The 23,017-nt window shown below is 43.1% G+C and overlaps 1 protein-coding gene across 2 annotated transcripts in view; it reads left to right on the top strand.

The window, feature by feature from the left end:
• The first annotated feature begins 259 nt into the window (after positions 1-259).
• ssb (small RNA binding exonuclease protection factor La) overlaps positions 260-23,017 on the top strand; it is a 46,748-nt gene continuing 23,990 nt past the window's right edge. For both annotated transcript variants that reach the window (XM_060920101.1, XM_060920102.1), the window contains exons 1-5: positions 260-348; positions 8,361-8,419; positions 8,513-8,616; positions 16,672-16,846; positions 19,170-19,277. In XM_060920101.1, the coding sequence (XP_060776084.1) occupies positions 8,363-8,419; positions 8,513-8,616; positions 16,672-16,846; positions 19,170-19,277 (444 nt within the window). In that variant the 5' untranslated portion in view covers positions 260-348; positions 8,361-8,362. The remainder of the gene's footprint in view (positions 349-8,360; positions 8,420-8,512; positions 8,617-16,671; positions 16,847-19,169; positions 19,278-23,017) is intronic.

Genomic DNA, 23,017 nt, shown 5'->3' with positions numbered 1-23,017 from the left:
GAGGACCTGTGTATTCAAAAATGGCTGTATTTCCTAAAGAGTTACTGTAAATACGATTTGTTAATCCCTTTGAATCAAATCACATATTGATGGCTTCGTTTTAAATTCACTGTGATGGTGTATTGAGGTAAAAGTGGAGGAAAATTGTGTCGTTGTCTAAATACTTATGGACCTGACTGTATTGTCGGCCATTTTTGTAGTCTTTATGAGCCTTCGAACTCAGTTTCCCATGACCGTTTGGTGAATGACGTACGTAGCGCGCATGCGCTCTTGAGAAAAGCGTGTGTCAAACGTGAGTGAAACAGAGCTGCAGTTTATCCAAACGCAGATAGACAGTCAGGCACAGAAGTAAGTATTTTAATGCTGAAATTTATTTTTAAATATATAAATACACACATATTGTTTATATTTAGTCTCACGTCCATGATTAATTTGGTGTAAATAAGGCGTGTGTACAGCATGATGATTGATTTTATACCATGTGGCGTAGATTAACCTGGCTAACATTCAGTTTAAATCAACAGATTCTAATTTCTATATCTAGGTTTTATATAATCTTCCATTAATTTGAAAAAGCTTTACTTTAAATACACAATTTCTGCTCTGCTCCATGTGTAACACGGAGCGCTAACCGAGCTAAACGTCCGCATGGCAACACAAAAACCCCGGAAGTGCGCATTTTAAGGTTTTTCCGCTGCAAAAGCGTAAACCCTGTAAGATTTTATACGGATGTGAAGTTTTAATTGTAAAGAGTTTCATGGTTTTTTCGGACTTTTCTCCACCGTTTGGAGTTGCTGAATGGCTTGGGATCCAAATCTCGTCACCGGTGTTGAGTTATCGCGAGACCTCGTGCATCTCGTCATTTTTCAAAATGGCGGACATTTAGTGTCGTGCATGCGCGCGACTTTCTTTACAACTTGTATGTATGTTGATTTGTAAAAAAAAATTGAAAGGGTATTTCTTTAATATTTATATATTTTATTATATTAAGATGACTACAAAATGCATTGTGGTATTTTTTTCTATAATTAACCCCCCCACAAGTTTATTATCTGTGGAAAGTTTTATAATTATGTCCATACATTGGGAAGAAATAAAACCAAATTCTACACAAAAAGGGGAAAAAGTATTTCCTTCTTACTCTATTCTTTTAAAACAGCTGGTGGAAATCACCTTTCACTCTCTTGGGTGTAATATATTAAATAGAAATCACTAGCTGTGACCAGTCTTTTGTGCTTCTTAATCAATTCTGTGAGGTAACCTGTCTTGAAGTGAAAATAAATTATGTAGCTGCTTAAAGCTAGACTACCTTTCAGATTTTTTCAAGTGTAAGTCATAAAAAGAATTTTCCCTGACACCTGGTTATTTTTGTTTAGTGACTGAAAGCTACCAAATTCAAATTAGACTTTCAATTTTATTCGTTTAAAAAAAAACCAGAACAATTAATTAATTTAGGGCCATGTGGCCCTAAATTCTCCGCTCCTTTTTCCTGCTTCACCACGACCCAATTCAAGATACTGTGTCATGGTGGGCTTTCCCCGTTCACGCAAGGCATTGTGGGATACAAATTTGAAACAGGAGAGAAAAATGAAGGGCGTGAGCGTGCGAATGAAACGTGAAAGACCGACTACAGTAACGGAAAGAAAGCGAGAAGAAGTGCTATTTATCAGCCGGGAGGTCCGTATCATGAAATACCGTGACCGGGGTCTTGAAAGTACTGACTGAGGCCCTCTGGGCCAAGGTCATGGTATTTCACCGTATGGACCGACCTTAAGCTGGTAAATAATATAATATATTTATTTTTTTCTTTACCAAATTCTAACAGAAAACGAGAGCACCTGAAAGGGAAAACCGAGCCGCCATTTTGAATCCTCATTCACGGCTGTAATGCAAATGGTTCCTCCTTGGTATACAAGTGCACTTCCATGGCAGGAAAAAAAAAAACTCCATTTTGCCACCTATGTAGTCTCCTATTTATACAAATAGGAGTCATTCAGGATTCAGCCATGTTTTTGCTCGGTGTTAGCAAATTACAGGTTTTTAGCTTTCTCCTGAAATGTTTTTTTTATTTCTTCTTCCTCAGGGTAGTAAAACTCGTTTTCGCTGTGAACACTGTCGTTATCACTATCCATGCTGTAAAATTAATGCAATTCTTCTGAGAAATGCTGGCAAAAATTTATAAGATTTTTGATGTAAATAAATCTTATAAAAAAAAAAGATAAATGTTGACAAAAAATGCTTCTGTGTTTGTTGTTGTGAACGAGCGAGTCACCAGAGGTCCGTAACCGGGGTCTGTATCGTGGGATACGGACCCGCTCGCCAGCCAATCAGAGCGCAAGATTTGGGCCGCGAAAAAATAAGACGTTATGTTATATACGAAGGAAAGGAAACGCAGGTCCAAGCTAATAAATATCAGTTCTCAGTGAGCACCTAGGTGTGATCAGCTGTTTGTTTAGTGACAACAATGGAACTGTTAGTGCACGGTCAAAGGTAAACCTGTAGATGGCAGTAATGTGACACTGTGGATGCCAGCTGCTGTAAAACCTGCGCATGCGCACACGGACTTCCTCTGTCTGCTTGACTGCACGAAGCGAGCAATTTCATGCACATTATTTGCTCGGGAATGCCCTCAAATTAAATAACTTCCCAGCCACAGAATGGCCTGATATTTTGAGATATTTCAGAAATAAACATGTATCACAATGACTAAATTTCAGAGGGAACTAAATTCCACTGATTTTATGAAATCGAAAGGCCGACTAGCTTTAAATGTTACCACAGTTAGCACACGGTTAATTAGTTTGTGTTGTGGAGTTGAGAATTGGATTATAAATGTAATCTCACAAAGTGTTATAATAGTAATGATAATTTGTGGTGTTTAAAAAAAAAAACCTCCAAATGTAGTCGTACTCTGTCCACCAATCTCGAGGACCTTTTGCTGCTTTGGTGAATTTTCTCCAGCAGAGGTGGTGGCAGGAAGTTTTGGATTGTTGGGGGGTGACATGCCAAAGGCGTGCCAAATCGAGGGGTTCCGGGAGCATGCTTCCTCTGGGAAATTTTGGAATTTTTAACCCTCTAAAACGCTATTTCCTGCATTTTGAGAGGCAAATTTTGGTGGCGTAAAGCCAAGTTTAATGTTTCTATTAGAGGACATTTATTTTTTTTTTCCTATATGAAACAGAACCAATTATACTATAATGTAATTACCTCTACTTCGTATCGTTGAGAGGAAAATGCCCTCTGACCATGGGTTTGGTACTTCCTACTGTGTTTACGTGTGAGTAAATACACACAGCGTTCAAATGTACCCAGTGCTCTATGTTAACTTTTGAAACCACTTGTCCTGTCGGGCAAGTTGAAAGGAAATTTACTCGTCCGAATGTGAAGTTGACTTGTCCGAAGAAATATTTGAGAAAAAAAAAAACCCAGAAATAAACTATTTGTAACCCAACAATCTTTACTGTATTTGTTTCCGAATTCACAACATATGCATAATATCTATGAATCAAAAGTAATCAATACTTGATATACTGAGGCAAAAGTTCAAAAATATAGTAAAACAGACTGATTGATACCATAATTCACCAATTATTCTGCTGAAGTTCAGAAGCAATATATTCCAATAGAGTAGAAATTATGAACATAGTTATTTTGTTCTTAAAATTTTATGAGATCCAGAAACACTAACCGTTTATATATATATATATATATATATATATATATATATATATATATATATATATATATATATATATATATATCGAAATCTGCTATCACAACTAGAGATTAATGAAATACAACAACGATGCTACGGCAAGGGGGAGCCAGGAAGACAGGTCAGCGGGGAGATGTCATCATCCCCACAACCAGAGATTGGGTACCAAGCCCCAACAGCTAACAGCCTCAACACAAGAGCTACTGACCTGAGAAGGAAGATCGTGAAGGACCTTCATACAGAACTCAATGGAAATGTGGAAGACAACCCTAGAGGCCAACTCAAAACCCACTGCCCAAGTCAACATAAAGTGCGGCATATACCAAGGAGATGCGCTATCACCACTGCTGTTCTGCATAGGCCTGAACCCCCTCAGTCAGATCATCACGAAGAGCGGCTACGGGTACCGATTCCGTAGTGGGGCAACAATCAGCCACCTGCTCTACATGGATGACATCAAGCTGTATGCCAGGAATGAGCGAGAAATAGACTCGCTGATCCACACCACCCGGATCTACAGTGATGACATAGGGATGTCATTCGGATTGGACAAGTGTGGCCGGATGGTCTCAAAGAGAGGCAAGATGATCCGGACTGAAGGGATTGACCTACCAGAGGGCAACATAGGTGATATCCAAGACAGCTACAAGTACCTTGGCATCCCACAGGCTAATGGAAACCATGAAGAGGCCACAAGGAAGTCAACCACAGCCAAATACCTCCAGAGAGTTAGGCAGGTCCTGAAAAGTCAGCTGAATGGTAAAAACAAGGTCCGAGCCATCAACATGTACGCACTACCAGTCATCAGATACCCCGCTGGTATCATAAACTGGCCAAAGGAGGAGATAGAAGCCACAGATATCAAGACTAGAAAGCTTCTCACCATGCATGGAGGGTTCCACCCCAAGTCCAGCACCCTGAGACTATACACTAAGCGGAAAGAGGGAGGCCGAGGGCTAGTGAGCGTCAAGACCACGGTCCAGGATGAAACATCGAAAATCCAAGAATACATCAGAAAGATGGCCCCAAAGGATGAACTGCTAAGTGAATGTCTCAGGCAGCAGAACCCTGATGAGAGTGCAGAGGAGGAGGAGGAACAGACAACCTGGAGAGACAAACCCCTACATGGCATGTACCACCGTCAGATAGAGGAAGTGGCTGATATCAAGAAATCCTACCAGTGGCTGGATAATGCAGGACTGACAGACAGCACAGAGGCACTAATCATGGCAGCACAAGAACAGGCCATAAGCACAAGAGCCATAGAGGCCAGGATCTACCAGAGTAGATCAGACCCAAGATGCAGACTGTGCAAAGAAGCCCCTGAAACAGTCCAGCACATAGTAGCAGGGTGTAAGATGCTAGCTGGATCAGCGTACATGGAGAGGCACAACCAAGTGGCTGGGATAGTATACAGGAACATCTGCAACCAGTATGGAATAGAAATACCCAAGTCCCAATGGGCCATACCACAGAAGGTGGCTGAGAACAACAGGGCCAAGGTTCTGTGGGACTTCAGCTTCCAGACTGACAAACAGATCCTGGCTAACCAACCGGACATAGTGGTGGTGGACAAAGAGCAGAAGAGGGTGGTGGTGATAGATGTGGCGATCCCAGCTGACGCCAACATCAGGAAGAAGGAACATGAGAAACTTGAGAAGTATCAAGGGTTGAAAGAGCAGCTGGAACGGATGTGGAAGGTCAAGGGTTGCGTGGTCCCCGTGGTAGTGGGGGCACTTGGGGCAGTAACCCCCAAACTGGGAGAGTGGCTCCAGCAAATCCCAGGAACAACATCTGAAGCCTCAGTCCAGAAGAGCGCAGTCCTAGGAACATCGAAGATACTGCGCAGAACCCTCAAACTCCCAGGCCTCTGGTAGAGGACCCGAGCTTGAGGATGACATGGATACCACCCCCCCCGCCGGGGGTGAGAAGGAGATATTAGATAATTTATATATACACACACACACTCACCGGCCACTTTATTAGGTACACCATGCTAGTAATGGGTTGGACCCCCTTTTGCCTTCAGAACTGCCTCAATTCTTCGTGGCATAGATTCAACAAGGTGCTGGAAGCATTCCTCAGAGAGTTTGGTCCATATTGACATGATGGCATCACACAGTTGGCGCAGATTTGTCGGCTGCACATCCATGATGCGAATCTCCCGTTCCACCACATCCCAAAGATGCTCTATTGGATTGAGATCTGGTGACTGTGGAGGCCATTTGAGTACAGTGAACTCATTGTCATGTTCAAGAAACCAGTCTGAGATGATTCCAGCTTTATGACATGGCGCATTATCCTGCTGAAAGTAGCCATCAGAAGTTGGGTACATTGTGGTCATAAAGGGATGGACATGGTCAGCAACAATACTCAGGTAGGCTGTGGCGTTGCAACGATGCTCAATTGGTACCAAGGGGCCCAAAGAGTGCCAAGAAAATATTCCCCACACCATTACACCACCACCACCACCAGCCTGAACCGTTGATACAAGGCAGGATGGATCCATGCTTTCATGTTGTTGACGCCAAATTCTGACCCTACCATTTGAATGTCGCAGCAGAAATCGAGACTCATCAGACCAGGCAACGTTTTTCCAATCTTCTATTGTCCAATTTCGATGAGCTTGTGCAAATTGTAGCCTCAGTTTCCTGTTCTTAGCTGAAAGGAGTGGCACCCGGCGTGGTCTTCTGCTGCTGTAGCCCATCTGCCTCAAAGTTCGACGTACTGTGCGTTCAGAGATGCTCTTCTGCCTACCTTGGTTGTAACGGGTGGTTATTTGAGTCACTGTTGCCTTTCTATCAGCTCGAACCAGTCTGGCCATTCTCCTCTGGCATCAACAAGGCATTTCCGCCCACAGAACTGCCGCTCACTGGATATTTTTTCTTTTTCGGACCATTCTCTGTAAACCCTAGAGATGGTTGTGCGTGAAAATCCCAGTAGATCAGCAGTTTCTGAAATACTCAGACCAGCCCTTCTGGCACCAACAACCATGCCACGTTCAAAGTCACTCAAATCACCTTTCTTCCCCATACTGATGCTCGGTTTGAACTGCAGGAGACTGTCTTGACCATGTCTACATGCCTAAATGCACTGAGTTGCCGCCATGTGATTGGCTGATTAGAAATTAAGTGTTAACGAGCAGTTGGACAGGTGTACCTAATAAAGTGGCCGGTGAGTGTGTGTGTGTATATATATATATATATATATATATATATATATATATATATATATATATATATATATATATATACACAGATCAGTACTCTGCAGTTCAGTAACAAAGATCACAAAAACTAACATGATCATAAAATTTATGACTTGATGAGATATCACTAGTTTGGACAAGAGAAACAAACAACAACAACTGATAACAAAAATCTATTCACTGCAGAAAAAAATTGGACTCCATCAATCATTAATTTATTTATGAGAAATTGAAAACCAGAAAATTAAAATTATATATATTTTCATTTTTAAGTTATTAGCTTTGAATATATATCCTCCACTGATTAATTGTTGTTGTCTAATTATTCAGTGTGGCTCCTGTATGGTATTTAATGGTCAAAAAAAATAATAATTTCAAATAATCCATAATTATATCTAAATTATAGAGCCCTATGTTTCAAATCCCTAAACTCCCATTACTAATTAGTTAATTAATACAGCCGGTAACCTAATTAGCAGCCATTTGACAGCTTGGTATTTCATAGATAACTTTCCCCACTCCTACCTCACGCCCCGTCAATCCACACGCATGCAGGCGCACATTCCCCGCCACACACGCTCGGCTATATAACGAACACCATCAACAACGATCCAAAGATTTGGAAATGACCACACACTCAACGTAAATATGCAGTTGAATAATGATCCCGCCAACAGAAATGTTAACAAATCCACGTGTGTGACACGATTAAACCCAATCATAAACGACCGTTTACTTTTCAGCTCAAATACACGAAGCGGTATTGGCCGGTTTCGCAAGTGGAATATTGCGCATGCGCACATCGCTCTTTCCGAATAGAAACATCCGGCGATTCATCAAAACAATATGTCGAGTGAGATGCTTCGGAAATCATGTGAATAAACTGATACATTTGATATGTAACCCGGATACCGGCGTATTTTGGCACTTGTCTGATTGGGCAAGTAACTGAGACAATGAACTTGTCTGACATAAAGTTATCACTTGTCCCGGACAAGCGTTAATGTCGAGCCCTGGTACCTTGCTTCATTGAAGAAACCAAAGTAGCGCATTCTGTCGTCATTGAAAGATATCTTTATGTACATGTAGCAGTGTACAGTTAGGTCATTGTTGGGTCTTTGAAGACCGAAGGTATGTCAACACCCTTTTCAAGGTGCAGGAAGCTCTTTCAGATGTTGTGGATGCCGCCGGGATGAAGGGACACAGCAGGATTTAATAATGGCACGCAGTGGGCTGTTTATTCACACTACTCTCCCCTTTTCTTCCTTGTAAATAGTCAAAGGACTCCCATCGTAACTTGGGGGGGAGGGGGGGGCAGTCGCCACCGCCGCCACTACTGTCCAGATCAACACTTTTCTCTCTTATTTGTATCACTGGAGTTCTTGCTTAAAATATGACCTGATTTAAATATTAATCCTTTTTTTCCCCTCGTGTTAGCGATGGCTGAAGAACAAGAAATGTCTCCACTGGAAAAGAAGGTGGCTGAACAGATAGAGGTGAGGTGTACACACGCACACACCACTGATTCTGGCTCGTTTATAATCAGTGGAGTTTGAAATGTGAATACAGGCGTTATGTTTTCTTTTCAGTATTATTTCGGAGACCACAATCTCCCTCGAGACAAGTTTCTAAAGGAGCAGATACAGCTGGATGATGGCTGGGTTACTCTGGAGACGATGCTCAAGTTTAACAGGTACGAGATTCAGAACCGTGCAGAAAATTACACTAGATGGACAAAAAAGCAGTTGTGATTATATTTAAATAATATCGGCTGGCGTTGAGTGGTATATCCGATATATTCCATTCAGCTAGCATGATATTGAACAAGTCGAAGACGAGTAGTTGAATGGAATGTATCTGAGAGACCACGAAAGCCATTATTATTATTATACATACGCACTGTCTGTTGGTATGTTTTTCTCTTGTAAACAGAGGGGAACTGGCAGGGCCTTCAGTTACCCCTTTTCCACCAAATCAGTTCCAGGGCTGGTTCGGGGCCAGTGCTGGTGCTGGTTCACAACTCGTTCAACTTGCGAGCCAGCTGAGAACCAGTTTGCTTTTCCATAGCTCGCGGTGCTAAGGGAAGCCACGTCAGTTATGTCGCTGTATACGTCAGTTACGTCGCTACGTTTGTATAAACCTTGGCGCAAATATCAAAGCAAAAGCAACACGGAAGAAGCAGCAACAGCAGTAACAATAATAATAATAATGGATGACTTCGCGTTTGTACAGCTGCGGCTTCTCATCGCTTAAAAATGGCGATCTTTCGCGGTCTTGTTATTGTTGTTGGTCTTAACAACTCGCCCCCCCCCCCCCCCCCCCCCCCCCCCCGCTGACGTAAGCGGTTCTTTCCTCTGGCCCAGCAGAGAGTTGGTGCTAGCCTGGAACCGGTTTTTCTGGCCCCAGAGCCAGTTCTTTGTCAGTGGAAACAGAAAACCCGGTTCCAAAGTAAGCACTGGCCCTGAACCAGCCTGGAACTGCTTTGGTGGAAAAGGGGCAAGAGAAGGCCCGAACATATCAACATTCTTGAACGCCAGCATGAGCTTAACCATGAGTCAGTGCTGTCAACGTAGCACTGAAGTCACCTTCCAGCTGGTGTAGCGTTCATCAGTAGTGTTAACAAATGCTGCTAAAGCAGTCAAGCCAGTGCTGTCGAGAGCAAGTAGCACAGCCTAACAACCATAGACATATAAACATAGACGCCGCATTGAGCTGGTGGCCCCGTTGGTGGGATACGTCAGAGTGTCCGCCATATTTGATGTGGCAAATCTTCCCCGTAAACCAATGCAAGTAAATGGACTGAACTTCATAAAGCCCCTTTCTACAATAATATTTAACTCGATGCCTTTTATTCACCCATTAAGACACACACGTATATATTTGGGAAACAAACAGGCATCAAAACAACATATATAACTTTTAATGTGATGGTTATAAATAGTGTGCGAAATACCCTGTACACTGCAAACTAGCGACAGATCCGCGATAGATAGCTCAGGTAAGCTAATCAGTCAGCATACCGTAGCAAGCTACCAAAACCTGAGGCCACAATAACCAACCTACAAGACTGAATATGATAAATGATGGAAATAGTGGAAAAACTGGAAATGGTGAATGAAAATAAAAATGTACTGTTTTATTTATTGAGTCACCACACAGACCTACTCTCGTTGAATAAAGTGAGCTGAATGACCGCCAAACTGAGTTTGGCCAGGTTCTAACGCCATACCAAAACAAAATACATCACTGATTCCTTCACATTCAGAAAGGTTAAAAACAGGGCTCGAAATTAACTTTTTTTCTTTGTGTCCCCCAGTGGTCCCGAATTCTGTGTTGTATTGTCCCGAATGGAAGCAATAGTGTCCCCATTTTTTTCCTCTCTGAAATAACCAGTGGTTAATATTATCATATGAAGTTACTATTATATTTGTAACTATGCGATTTTGAACCCTTTATATCATTTTTACAATAAGTCACAAGACACAAGCGACACATGTCCTATACATCATCTACTTCAAAATTACAGTTATTGCATTTTCGGTTTATTAAACTTTGGCGATCTCACTGTATGAATAGATACCGGTTTATTTAAAGGGGCCAACTAGCTCATTCAGAAAATGTTTCAACTCCCTACATCTGCAGTACACTTTAGTTGAAAATAAGACCCCTTTTATGTTCATTTCATCTACTTATACCTTGAATATCTGTTGGCACTTATAAGGCCAACTTATAATTTTCACCATTACCATTATCCATTTTTATGAACTTTCCGTTATCCATTACCGTTATCCATTTTTATGAACTTTCCGTTATCCATTTTTATGAACTTTCGCTGCCGAAACGTGGGTGCAAATGTTAGCAACATCAGCATAGTGGCAGGTCCGAGCCTAGTTGTGCTGCTGACTGACTAAACTTTCTGAACTAGAAAGACACCAAGAAAACTCACTTATTCTGTTGAACGGTATCTTCTGTCAATATCATCCACATCATTCCTGTTGTATTTTATAACGTGTCTAACAGTGTTCATTCAGTTCATTCAGTTGCTAGCGTTGCCTGCAGACCAGGCGATGACACTTTGGATCCTGAAGGTCCCGGAGACGTTATGTCTGGGCTTTCAGTTTCTTCCCCGCGGTCGGTCCGCTTCAACCACTTTAAGCATTTTTGTTCTGGCAAGAGTCGGTGCAGCGTGTGCGGTAGCAATTCCATTCCAAGTCCATATAATGCGGACTCCGGCCGAAGATTCTAGAACAGAATGCGCTGCTCTGTAGCCTACGGATGCAGGTGCATCGAAAGTGTAGCTACTATGTATTTTTCGCTGTTAACGTTTTAAAATTAAAATCGACAAATTAGGTGAATGTCTACGTATGTGTTACGGCTTTGTAAATAATATTAATGTAGAACTTTTTTTCTAGATCTATTTTTTTTTTCCATTGTCCCGGGATTGTCCCAGATATGATAATTTTGTGTCCCGATGACATTTTTTATGGTCCCCGGGACGTCGGGACACCGTTAGTTTCGAGCGCTGGTTAAAAACATTCATCATACGTTCAAAAACATTCATCATAGTGTGGCACTGTATTATCTAATTCTCACTGCTTATAACTCTACACCTCCCCGGTGGAGATAAGCTGGGAAACTGAAGACTGAAGGAACAGCTCCCCCTCTGATCCTGACTGTCTGACCTGTTCTGTCAGAATCCTCTGTTCTGAAGTGTTCACTGCAGAGCGTGGATGACGGAGTAGCAGAAAAACCCTTCCTGCCGCACAGCTGTCTCCCACTGCTTTTTCATGGCTTTATTTTTGGGAAACCTACATAGTATGTGAAAAGTTAGCTAAGCAACTAACAACAATCGGCGTAGTTACGAAGGAAATACTTCGTTGTTTGGAGACAGGTTTCACCGAGCGGCTATTATGCGCGAGGCTTCATATTAGCCACAAAGTCAGAAAAATCTGTTCGTAAAATTACGTTATAATGACCAAATACAATGAAAAGTATTTTTCCAGTCTCACCTGTGAAAGGTAATCCCATGTGATCTCGTTTGGACGGTAAACCTGTTGGTACAGTTAAACGCAGCACATGAATGAGGCATCTTTATTCTCGGCTACTGTCTAGACGCTATTACCAGAGACGGTTGAAGAATCTCCACTTTGCCACATCCAATATGGCGGCGAGGATGACGTATGATTCTACGCAGAAGGCGGCGTCTGTGTTTATATGTCTATGCTAACAACTGAGAAACTAAGATTTCTGTTTCCAGACTCCTCTTCTACACTGCACGCTCGCTACAGTAGTTTTCACTCAGACTTCAGTATTAACAATTAATTAATTAATTGTTGCTTTTTTGGTGTCTGACTAAGTTTTGGCTGAGCTCAAGTCCCCACTCTGATAATAACGGTTCACCACTGCTGAAGAATATCTAATGAAGTTTTGGGAGCCTTTCGGGTGTTCAACGCGTCTTTCTCTTTCCCGGCAAACACAGAAATGCTTCTGCGCATGCGCAGCAGAAAACTTTCTCATTGGATAGTCACTTCAGCTCCAACGTGTGCCGTCATGTTGTCTTGACAACCATGCAATATCGTAAACCGTATTCAACGCTCATTCTCCATTGTGTAGAGTGGCGTCATACATGTAGGATAAGCGATATGCAACAATATCGCATGCTTTCAAACCAAATGAATGAAACCTGCTAGAAGGGAATAGAACACGTTTTTATTCCATCAAAAAAAGTGTCCTGTATGGATAATAATTCCTGATGGTTCACTCCGATGATGTCACTCCTAGTGTTTTCCTGCTGATTAGACGTGTGTTGTCAAAATGGTGAACGGATTCAGAATTAAAACTCTTTTGATTTACCTTTTTTTTTTTTTTGGTGGATGTCCATATAGTATACAGAACATTACATGATGGCGAAGTTTATCTTCTCGTGTTGAAAAATATCACTTGTTTGCTGCGCTCACTCGTGAAATATACATTCGCCACTCAAAGATAAACTTCAAGTCTTCGCACAACCGTGTAATATCCTCTGTGTCAGTCCACCAGATTTTCTTACCCGATGCTCAGATTATGGATTTTGAGTTCTACCTGCTGTATTACACTACCAAGCCTTAGTATGAAGGAGATGCACACCAAAGTGAAATTGGACCAGGGGAAGTTACTGTAAATCTGACAGGAAGTCATGTGCACACAACCCAAAATGGTCCGTTTTCCAGGCAGAAAACCTTCAAAATGTCCATGATGTTTCAGCGAGGTCTAAAGTGTATTTTTGGACCAGGATGACACTACACACTTTTACTCTGGACTTACAAAACAGCTATAGATAATTTAATTTGATGCCTCAGGCCATTATTAAAAAATGTTCTGTTTCCGGTCCACCTGCCGGGTGAGTGCGGTTGAATTTTATTTATTTATTTTTTTAACGCCGGTTTTTCGACGTTTTTTTTCAGGTTCGTAAATCTAAAATCGAACTTGACATTTCCGCATTCCCAGGGCTTTCCACGAATGGCCCTTTTCCACTACCCTTTTTCAGCTCACTTCAGCCCGACACGGCTCGCGTTTCGACTACCTCAGAGCAGCACGACTCAGCTCGCTTCAGCCTTACTCAGCACCCAAAACTCGTACGGTTTTGGAGTAGGGCTGAAGTGAGCCAAACCGAGCCGAGTGGGGCTAGGGGCGTGAGGAGACACTCCCCTGTGCACTGATTGGTGAGGAGGAGTGTCCTCACATGCCCACACACGCCCCGCGAGCACGCTGGGATCTGTAAACCCGGAAGAAGAAGAATTACGAATTACGAGAATTTCTGAAGCCTTATGCGCCTCGCCTCATCTATACGCTCTTGCCAGTATCTGTTGGCGTTGTCGGTGACAACAAGCCACAGCACCAAGACCAGCAACACTAACGACTCCATGTCCTCCATGTTTATTGTTTACTATCCGGGTCGTGAGACTACCGCTTAAAAGATCACTGATGTCACTGTTTGCGCCGCCTAACGACATCACGTGACGTCCACCCACTTTCGCTAACTCCACCCAATGTGTTCACCCACTTCCAGCCAGCACGGTTCAGCGCGGTTGTAGTCGAAATGCAACTCCAACAGCCCCACTCAGCTCAACTCAGCACGGCACGGCTCAGCCCAACTCAGCCGCGTTGGTAGCGGAAAAGCGGCATAAGGCTCATACTAGCCAGCCATGACAAATAAGTAGCCAGCCGGGGGGAGTAAACACAAAATAAACTCCTGTGCACGCAGTTCCCAGGATTAAATGTATTTTCCACAGACCATTTATTTATTCACTTTACTCAAATACAAAGTAAAATGGCAGTAAATCATCTTTCTTTTCTTGCGTATTGCATCATGAGGCGTTCCTGGCTTGTAAATCTCTTATTTTCGGTGCATGACACATTCACGCAGCTGAGCATGCTATGAATTAACAACAACAACGGTCTGCAGTGGCGGCTACACAATTACACACTCAGCGAACATTTCTCCATTTGTGTATGAAAATACACTCCAACCACTCAGTTTGGTTTCATTTACAACCAATGGTGTCTTTTGATGCCAGCATGTAATTGAACGAGAGAAGACTGGTTTACCGGAGACAAAATAAGTGTTCTCTCTGCTTCCGTTCCCTCTGATGTTGCCTCCGACACACTACTGCGTCCACCGAGTGCGCGCGCACGCACACCGCATGTCGGGGCTGCGGATGAGTTACTCTCCCTTGAGCAACGAAGTCGGCGGGGAATTTGTGCTTATTATTGGTACAAACAGCGCGAATCACAACTTAAATGAGTGCGGTTCAGTTTGACATTATTGTCAGTCTGTTAGATAAACATTTAATTTTATTAAAATCGAAAATTAATATTTAGAGCCTGTGGGCTACAAAGATAATAGTCATTAAAGTAGCCGGCTGGACTTAATTGTGTAGTCGGCTGTATGGCCGGCAGCTGGCGCTTGTGGAAAGCCCTGCATTCCGCGCAGAATATTGAACTGAATCAGCTCTGCACATGCGCCGTGCGGCACAAAAAAGTGGCAGCCACCATGAAGGAAGGAGATCCAGAGTTTTCAAACATTTGCTTAAGTGTAAAATCGCAAAATGGTATTCTAGCGAACAACAAAATAGTAAAGATTCAGAAAAACAAATCATTCAGTGATCATTTTAATAGTGTAATTTCATCCGAACTAGGACTAACGGTCGATTTAGAACTACAAAAAGTCCGTGTGTCGGACATTTTAAGTACCTTTGGAAAAGTTTTGCAAATGTTGCAGTCAGCATTTAAAATGCTAACTTAGTTTTTGTACAAGTTTCAGTTGATTAAACGGTTATATTTTATTAAATGTGTCTGCTTTTGTAATAAAGTACTGAAAGAAACGCAAACACAGCATTGCGATTTCTTATCCTTATATAAAAAATAAAAAAAAAATCCCTCCCTCCCGACTGAATTTTTTTTGCTCATCCGGTGGACAGGAAACGGATTTTTTAAGGATGGCCTCATTGATTTATTAACACCATGCCAAACTGATTTTTGGCTCTGTCCCAATGATGTCCGAATATTCGTCGCCGATATTCTGTTTCTAACACGGGACCAACTTTTTAACCTGGACAACGTGTTTCCAACAAAGCTAGAACTGTTGTTGGTCCAAGATGGTCATAAAATATGTGTTTATTCTTTCTAACCTCTGAACATGCAGTGTTAAACATGGAGACCTAGTCTGGCTAACGCGACTTCAAAGCTCTGCGAGCATTTGGTCTGGCAAAGCTATTAAGCCCAACCGTTTCCCAGAGCCCGTGGTTGACCCGCCTCCCTGAAATGCCTCAGTTTGCTACTGGTCGAAGCCAGGAAAGGCTGTGACGAAGCTTAAACCAATCACATCACTCTTTCCTCTGATGTATGTGACGCGACGGGGCTAACTGGTAGATTAAACCATAGACATCCTATTATTAAACTCTTACCGAAGCCGGTCGGGAGCAAGGCGAAAACGTCCTTCCTTTCAATAAATACCTCCAGGGCTGCTCTTTGCTCCGTTTTCAATGAGAACTTCCCGTTGAATGCTTTCAATACAGCATTCGTGAATGAAGCACTTCCGGCATAGATTCTGTAAACAATCTATGGCTTCCGGTCGCAGTTCTACTACGTCAGTGCCTTGAACACGCCTCTACCCAGGGCCGTTGGAGATGCTCAAAGTTGATTGGCTCCCGATTTTTCGGGAGCTTGGAAAAGCTGTAGATGGCTTGCCTTGCCAGACTAAGTTCGCAACAGGTCCTCGTGTTGCGTCACACTTAGGATGGGCGGGCCCAGGCTAATGGAGACCAGGACTCCGAACCAATCAGGACATGGACAATGAATGGACGCTGTCATTCGTTTCCAGTTCACACGATCAACTCGCTTTCACTCCAAATCAAAACGTCATTTGCTGATTTTTATGGCAGAAGGAAGATCTGTATTTGTCCCAGTCATGGATGATGTTAAATGTATCCTCTAGGGGGTGCTATTGAGGTGATTTATTTGTTGATAGTTACTGGATCAGCCAGTGAAAACAGTGCAAAATATCGCACGCTTTTCAACGCTGTTTCTACGCATTCTGTAAACGGAGCCTCTGGTACTAAATTCCCATGGCACGATACGTATATTTATTATCTTGAGAATTTACGTCCTGTCCTAATGTTTAGTTTAAAGAGTAGGCAGAGTTCTTTGCCTCCTATTCAGCTTACGGAGTCCCTGGCAACGTCATTTTCACATGTGTTTGTCTCCACAGGCTAAAAAGTTTGACCTTGGACGCTGCAGTTATTGTCGAGTCTCTTCAGAAATCAAAAACGGGGCTGTTGGAGGTCAGCGAGGATCGAACCAAGATCAGACGGAGCCCGAGCAAACCTCTGCCCGAGTACAACGAAGAGTACAAAGATGCCCTCAAACACAAATCTGTATACATGGTGAGTGACTTGTGATACCATGGCCATACCTCCTACACTGGGACTGATGGACTGACCCCTCCCCCCCAAATCTTATGCCATGCAAATGTATTTGACACATCTGTGTTGGTGTTTGAAGAACTATTGAGTTAATATTTCACTGTTTACATGGCCTTTAGTTATCGTCAGTTCTATCACTAGATTTCTGTCCACTGCTTTTCGGCCACCGAGATTTACCCGGGTCATGGCACCAATATAACAAATGTATTGAACATTGAAACATTATCACGGATGCAAACGGCACGCCTTTTGGCAGATGCCGCCTTTTTCACGGCTGTCTGGGGGACTTGTGTGAATCGTGCAGATCCGATGAGGTTTTTTTGGGGGGGGGCATTGGAGTGTCTGATTATAATTTCATCAAAGTAAATTCTGTATTAAAATTACTAAATAAGCGAATGCCGTTACAGCCCATGAAACATAGGAAGTATAAGTAGGGATCGACCGATATATTTTTTTCAGGGCCGATACCGATTATTATGGAATTGGGATGCCGATAACCGATAAACTAAAACATTTAAAATTAATGTAAAAATTCACATGAAATTAAACATAGCACACACTGACACAGACCTTCATATCCATGAAATGTATGTTTAATTATAAAATTGAACATGAAATTTTGTGCAGGGAGATGCCAGCAGCATTTGTACAATAAAGTCAAACATTTATTTCTCATTTTATTCTAACTAAGCACCATATCACACCTGGCTTGTTTAAATGTTCAAATAGCGCTTTATAAAGTTCCCTAACATATACAAGTGCAATGCGCTTTTTGAGCACGAGTCACGTCATGAAGTTTACTCATCACCATAACAAATAGCCAGTAGGCTTGCGCTAGCCTACAGAACACAAACACTACGTTTTATTTCGTCTTCCCTTGACCGCCTCTCTGTATGGCTGTCATTCTACTGTTCGAGTAGAGCTACTGACACATTCACAACGTTTCCAGACGGGGATTTAAAAATGACTGCAGCCTACGTTATGCTGGGGACTGCTTACTATGGACAACATTACATGTAGTTTCAGCGAGACCAGTTGGTTGTAGGCTAATTCAAGTGCTTCCTTCCGTAAGCCAAGTTTGCCTGGCTACACAGATGCAAATGGACAATTTTAACGAGTAGTAGATGAAGAATGTAAACATATAATGATGTTGTGCTTTTGCAACTTGTGCGTTTGTGACTTATTGCGGCAAAAGCAGCGTGTCCTTACCTTGAAGTGGGATCTGCTTCTGCCTGAGTGCCCGTACGGCCACCTTGAAACGGTTCACAGCGGTTAGCTACGCGTGTTGATTGGCTGTATCCCTTGTGCCGCTTCTGCCCGAGTGCCCGTACGGCCACCTTGAAACAGTTCACAGCGTTTAGCTACACGTGTCGATTGGCTATATCTCTTGTGCCAAACAAATCAGATGTTGTGGTGGGCGGGACCGTGTTCTTGAACTCAGAGAGGCGAGTGCAGGAAAGGACGTGCAGTGACGGTCGCGTTAGGAACGAAATGGCTGCAAAAAGGCATGTTATCAGTGGAAATTATGGCCGATACCGATAACCCTAAAAATGCAGAATATCGGCCAGGCCGATTATCAGTCGACCCCTAAGTACAAGTATGAGAAGAAAACAGCAAATCAGAAAGCTGCGCACGTAAAACCAATTACGTAACTTGCGTTGGACTGATGGAAATCCTTGCGCATGCAGTGAAGTGCAGCCAGCAGCAGATAATGGCGCGCAGCCAATTGGCTTTACGTGTGCAGCTTTCTGATTTACTGTTTTCTTCTCATACTTATACTTCCTATGTTTCATGGACTGTAATGGCATTTGCTCATTTAGTAATTTTATTACAGAATTTACTTTGATGAAATTATAATCGGACACTCCAATGCCCCCCCCCCCCCCCCCCCCAAAAAAAAAGTCATCGGATCTGCACGATTCACACAAGTCCCCCAGACAGCCGTGAAAAAGGCGCGCCGTTTGCATCCATGCATTATAAATGTTGTACATCTTAAAAAAAAAAATTTGTATAAGGTGTTGGTGTTACTGCTGAAACAAAGGCAAGCCACTGTTAATACTGTTTAATTTTGGCATTGAAAGTACGGTATTCTAGTGAAGTTGGCATTACCAGTACACACCCTGGATAAGAGATTTAACCAGACGCACTCGCTGATGCAGTCTAATCCCCCCCAGTTCTGCTAAATACAAGCATGAATTAGAAAACGTACCACTTTTTATCATCGGTTTGTACTCTACACACACTGTCCTGGGGTTTACACTAACGGAGAATCATTATCCCACAGAAAGGCTTTCCTTTGAACACGACGCTGGATGAAATTAAAGACTGGCTCGCTGATAAAGGACACGTGGAGAACATTCACATGAGGAAAGGTCCACAGAAAACTTTCAAAGTAAGACTACTGCATGTTTTTTTTGTTATTGTTTTTCCCCCCTTTCTCTTCCCCCCTCCCTTATGAAAAACCTCGAGTAATGTGACTACCCGTATCATTATTCCACACTGCAGTGGTAGTGTTATTGTGACTCCGTGTAGAACGGGGTGTTGTACAACCCCCAATTGCAAAAAAGTTGGGACAGGGGCGTTTCCCACTGTGTTCCATCAAGTTCAAGTCAACTTTATTGTCAATAATGCCATATGTGCAGGACATACAGAGAATTGAAATTGCGTTTCCGTCTTATCCGCGGTGCAAACAGTAATAAACGTGAAATATATATAAAATTTTACACACAAGCTAAAGCTATCCAAGAAAAGACAGTGGCAATCCAGAAAGTATAAATGTGGCAGTGTGAACAGAATTAACGGTATAAATTTAAATGTGACGAATGACAATATAAACAGAATGAACAATGTAAACGGAACAGCAGTCTGACAGTATAGTAGGGCAATATAGCACATTATAAACAGAATTATCAGTATAAATATGGCAGTATGAGCAGAATTTACAGTGCAAGTATAAATATGACCGTATAAACAGTATAGCAGTGAAGTCTATCAAAGATAAAAGATGTACAACCCCAATTCCAAAAAAGCTGGGACAAAGTACAAATTGTAAATAAAAACGGAATGCAATGATGTGGAAGTTTCAAAATTCCTTATTTTATTCAGAATAGAATATAGATGACATATCAAATGTTTAAACTGAGAAAATGTATCATTTAAAGAGAAAAATTAGGTGATTTTAAATTTCATGACGATAACACATCTCAAAGTTGGGACAAGGCCATGTTTACCACTGTGAGACATCCCCTTTTCTCTTTACAACAGTCTGTAAACGTCTGGGGACTGAGGAGACAAGTTGCTCAAGTTTAGGGATAGGAATGTTAACCCATTCTTGTCTAATGTAGGATTCTAGTTGCTCAACTGTCTTAGGTCTTTTTTGTCGTATCTTCCGTTTTATGATGCGCCAAATGTTTTCTATGGGTGAAAGATCTGGACTGCAGGCTGGCCAGTTCAGTACCCGGACCCTTCTTCTACGCAGCCATGATGCTGTAATTGATGCAGTATGTGGTTTGGCATTGTCATGTTGGAAAATGCAAGGTCTTCCCTGAAAGAGACGTCGTCTGGATGGGAGCATATGTTGCTCTAGAACCTGGATATACCTTTCAGCATTGATGGTGTCTTTCCAGATGTGTAAGCTGCCCATGCCACACGCACTAATGCAACCCCATACCATCAGAGATGCAGGCTTCTGAACTGAGTGCTGATGATAACTTGGGTCGTCCTTCTCCTCTTTAGCCCGAATGACACGGCGTCCCTGATTTCCATAAAGAACTTCAAATTTTGATTCGTCTGACCACAGAACAGTTTTCCACTTTGCCACAGTCCATTTTAAATGAGCCTTGGCCCAGAGAAGACGTCTGCGCTTCTGGATCATGTTTAGATATGGCTTCTTTGAACTATAGAGTTTTAGCTGGCAACGGCGGATGGCACGGTGAATTGTGTTCACAGATAATGTTCTCTGGAAATATTCCTGAGCCCATTTTGTGATTTCCAATACAGAAGCATGCCTGTACGTGATGCAGTGCCGTCTAAGGGCCCGAAGATCACGGGCACCCAGTATGGTTTTCCGGCCTTGACCCTTACGCACAGAGATTCTTCCAGATTCTCTGAATCTTTTGATGATATTATGCACTGTAGATGATATGTTCAAAGTCTTGCAATTTTACACTGTCGAACTCCTTTCTGATATTGCTCCACTATTTGTCGGTGCAGAATTAGGGGGATTGGTGATCCTCTTCCCATCTTTACTTCTGAGAGCTGCTGCCACTCCAAGATGCTCTTTTTATACCCAGTCATGTTAATGACCTATTGCCAGTTGACCTAATGAGTTGCAATTTGGTCCTCCAGCTGTTCCTTTTTTTGTACCTTTAACTTTTCCAGCCTCTTATTGCCCCTGTCCCAACTTTTTTGAGATGTGTTGCTGTCATGAAACTTCAAATGAGCCAATATTTGGCATGAAATTTCAAAATGTCTCACTTTCGACATTTGATATGTTGTCTATGTTCTATTGTGAATACAATGTCAGCTTTTGAGATTTGTAAATTCCGTTTTTATTTACAATTTGTACTTTGTCCCAACTTTTTTGGAATCGGGGTTGTATAAAGTGTAAACAGTGTTGTAAACGGTTTTTATATAGTGCAATTGAATTTCGTTAAAGTGGCTGGTGACATTTGGTTTGTATATTAAGGGGAGGGGGTACTGGCCTGGGAGGGAGTTCAGCATCCTGACGGCTTGGTGGATGAAGCTGTCTCTCAGTCTGCTGGTTCTTGCCTGGAGGCTTCTCATTCTCCTCCCAGAAGGCAGGAGGCTGAAGAAGTGGTGGCTGGGATGGGTGGAGTCGCCCGCAATGCTGAGTGCTCTGCGGGCCAGGCGTGTCTTGTAAATATCCTGAAGGGAGGGTAGGGGGACACCAATGATCTTCTCAGCTGCTCTCACTATGCGCTGCAGGGGTCTTCCGGCAGGATGCAGTACAGCCGCCATACCACACAGTGATGCAGCTGGTCAGGATGCTCTCGGTGGTTCCGCAGTAGAAGGTGTGCATGATGGGGATTAGTGTTCTAGCTCTTTTCAGTCTGCGGAGGAAGTAGAGGCGCTGCTGAGTTTTCCTGGCCAGCGATGCGGTGTTGCTGCTCCAGGAGAGATCCTCGGTGAGGTACACACCCAGGAACTTGGTGCTGCTCACTCTCTCCACAGCGGCACCGTTGATGGTCAGTGGAGGATGCTGGGTGGAGGCTCTCCGGAAGTCGACAACCATCTCCTTCGTCGTCTTCACATTGAGAGCTTGTCTCTGCACCACGTGGCCAGTTGGCTCACCTCGTCCCTGTAGTACGACTCATCATTGTTGTTAATGAGTCCCACCACAGTCGTGTCATCCTCAAACTTGATGAGGAGGTTGCTGTTGTGTGTTGGTGTGCAGTTGTGGGTCAGCAGGGTGAAGAGAAGGGGGCTGGGCACACATCCTTGGGGGGGGCCCCTGTGTTCAGTATGATGGTGCTGGATGTGTTGCTGCCGACCCAGACTGCCTGTGGTCTTCTGGTCAGGAAGTCCAGCAACCAGTTGCAGAGGGAGGTGTTAAGTCCTAGACAGTCCAGTTTCTGTATCAGCTGCTGGGGGATGATCGTGTTAAATGCTGAACTAAAGTCTAAGAACAGCATCCGCATGTAAGAGTCCTTAGTGTCCGGGTGAGTGAGAGCTGAGTGGAGAGCGGTGGAGATTGCATCATCAGTGGACCGATTGGCCTGATATGCAAATTGGTACGGGTCCATGGAGGGAGGGAGGATGGATTTGATGTGCTGCATGACTAACCGCTCAAAGCACTTCATAATGATGGGGGTCAGTGCCACAGGGCAGTAGTCATCGAAGCAGGATGGAGAGGCCTTCTTTGGAACAGGGATGATGGTGGTGTTCTTGAAGCAGGTGGGGACAACAGCTTGGCTCAGGGAGGTGTTTAAGATGTCTGTGAGGACATCTGTGAGTTCCTCTGCACAGTCCTTTAGCACACGACCTGGAATGTTGTCAGGTCCTACAGCTTTGCGGGTGTTGATCCTGGAGAGTGATCTCCTCACACTGGCTGGAGACAGGGACAGCACCTGGTCATCCGGAAGGGGTGGTGTCTTCTGTGCAGGCATGCTG

The sequence above is a fragment of the Neoarius graeffei genome, chromosome 4 (assembly GCF_027579695.1).
Source record: "Neoarius graeffei isolate fNeoGra1 chromosome 4, fNeoGra1.pri, whole genome shotgun sequence".
Lineage (NCBI taxonomy): Eukaryota > Metazoa > Chordata > Actinopteri > Siluriformes > Ariidae > Neoarius > Neoarius graeffei.
This window is presented reverse-complemented; position numbering and strand designations above follow the sequence as displayed.